This window comes from Alligator sinensis, unplaced genomic scaffold (genome assembly GCF_000455745.1).
Source record: "Alligator sinensis unplaced genomic scaffold, ASM45574v1 scaffold453_1, whole genome shotgun sequence".
NCBI classification, from domain to species: Eukaryota; Metazoa; Chordata; order Crocodylia; family Alligatoridae; genus Alligator; species Alligator sinensis.
Genome location: NW_005842485.1, coordinates 1,199,853 through 1,200,783, shown reverse-complemented (window position 1 = coordinate 1,200,783; position 931 = coordinate 1,199,853). Strand labels below are relative to the sequence as shown.

The following is a 931-nucleotide window of genomic DNA, read 5'->3' as shown; positions in this document are numbered from 1 at the left end:
CAGGACATGCCAGGTCAGGATGGTGTTGATGCTCTGGATACAATTGGAAATTTTGGGGATTTGTCTGTGAATCGGGTGTAGGTGTTTGCACACCTGACCACGCCAGTACTACAAGGCATCCTTAAAAAGATCTTTCTGCACCCCGGGTGACTGGGCGCCCTGGATGAGAGCCACTGGTGCAGCCCCTAACAGGCACCGTGCTGGTCTGGTGCAGGCTGGAGGAGTGGAAGGGACTGGAGTCCCCCCCGGTGTGAATGCTGAGCCCTGGCCTGGCCGGCACCGAGGCACATTATGGTTCTGTATCAAACCAGTTGTGATCCCACTACCCAGCCTGGCAGGCTCCGGGACTGGTCGTGCCCAGTGCCTGTTTAAGGAGGGCTGCAGTATTTGTGCCCTTCGCTTTCCCCAAAAGAGCAGTAGGGGCACATTTCAGTTCTCAGCTCAGCTCAAGCCCCTTGTGGCACCTGCCCAGCTCCCCACAATGGCCTGACACTGGGGTCACGTCCCTGGGGGAAACAGAAAAGCAGCCCCTCTCTGCCTCCCTGCCCTCACTTCTTACCTGTGGCCACAGCAAGGACCAAGGGGACGATCAGTGCCAAAGCCATTGGTGTGTCTCTGTCCTGCCACTGGAGGGGCACTCTCCCTTGCTGCCTTTATAGGCTCCCGGGTGGGAGGCAGGGGGGTCCAGCTGGGCCAGTCAGAGCCTCCGAAAAGCAGAGCGCCCCTAAAATGGTGTGTTCAAAGCTAATGGGGCTTTCCCCTCCCCTTCCTTCCTGGCTGGCTTCACACCTCTCTGCTGGGGAGCTCACCACAGATGGGAACAAAACCTTGGGGTGAGAACAGAGAGCAAGAGCTGCTCAGGGGGTCAGCCTGGCATGGAGGAGGCTGCTCTCCTAACCTCTGTGGGCCCTGCTCCTGGGGCCAGGGGGCA

The 931-nt window shown here is 59.2% G+C and overlaps 1 protein-coding gene across 8 annotated transcripts in view; it reads right to left on the bottom strand.

Moving 5' to 3' along the window:
* Nucleotides 1-931, bottom strand: part of LOC102378080 (antimicrobial peptide NK-lysin-like) — an 8,973-nt gene that overhangs the window by 2,645 nt on the left and 5,397 nt on the right. For 6 of the 8 annotated variants that reach the window (XM_014523435.2, XM_025212802.1, XM_006031206.3 and 3 more), the window contains one exon: nucleotides 560-827. The exons of 1 other annotated variant lie outside the window; for it this stretch is intronic. In XM_014523435.2, the coding sequence (XP_014378921.1) occupies nucleotides 560-605 (46 nt within the window). In that variant the 5' untranslated portion in view covers nucleotides 606-827. The remainder of the gene's footprint in view (nucleotides 1-559; nucleotides 828-931) is intronic. One more of the 8 variants, XM_014523434.2, reaches the window with a different exon arrangement.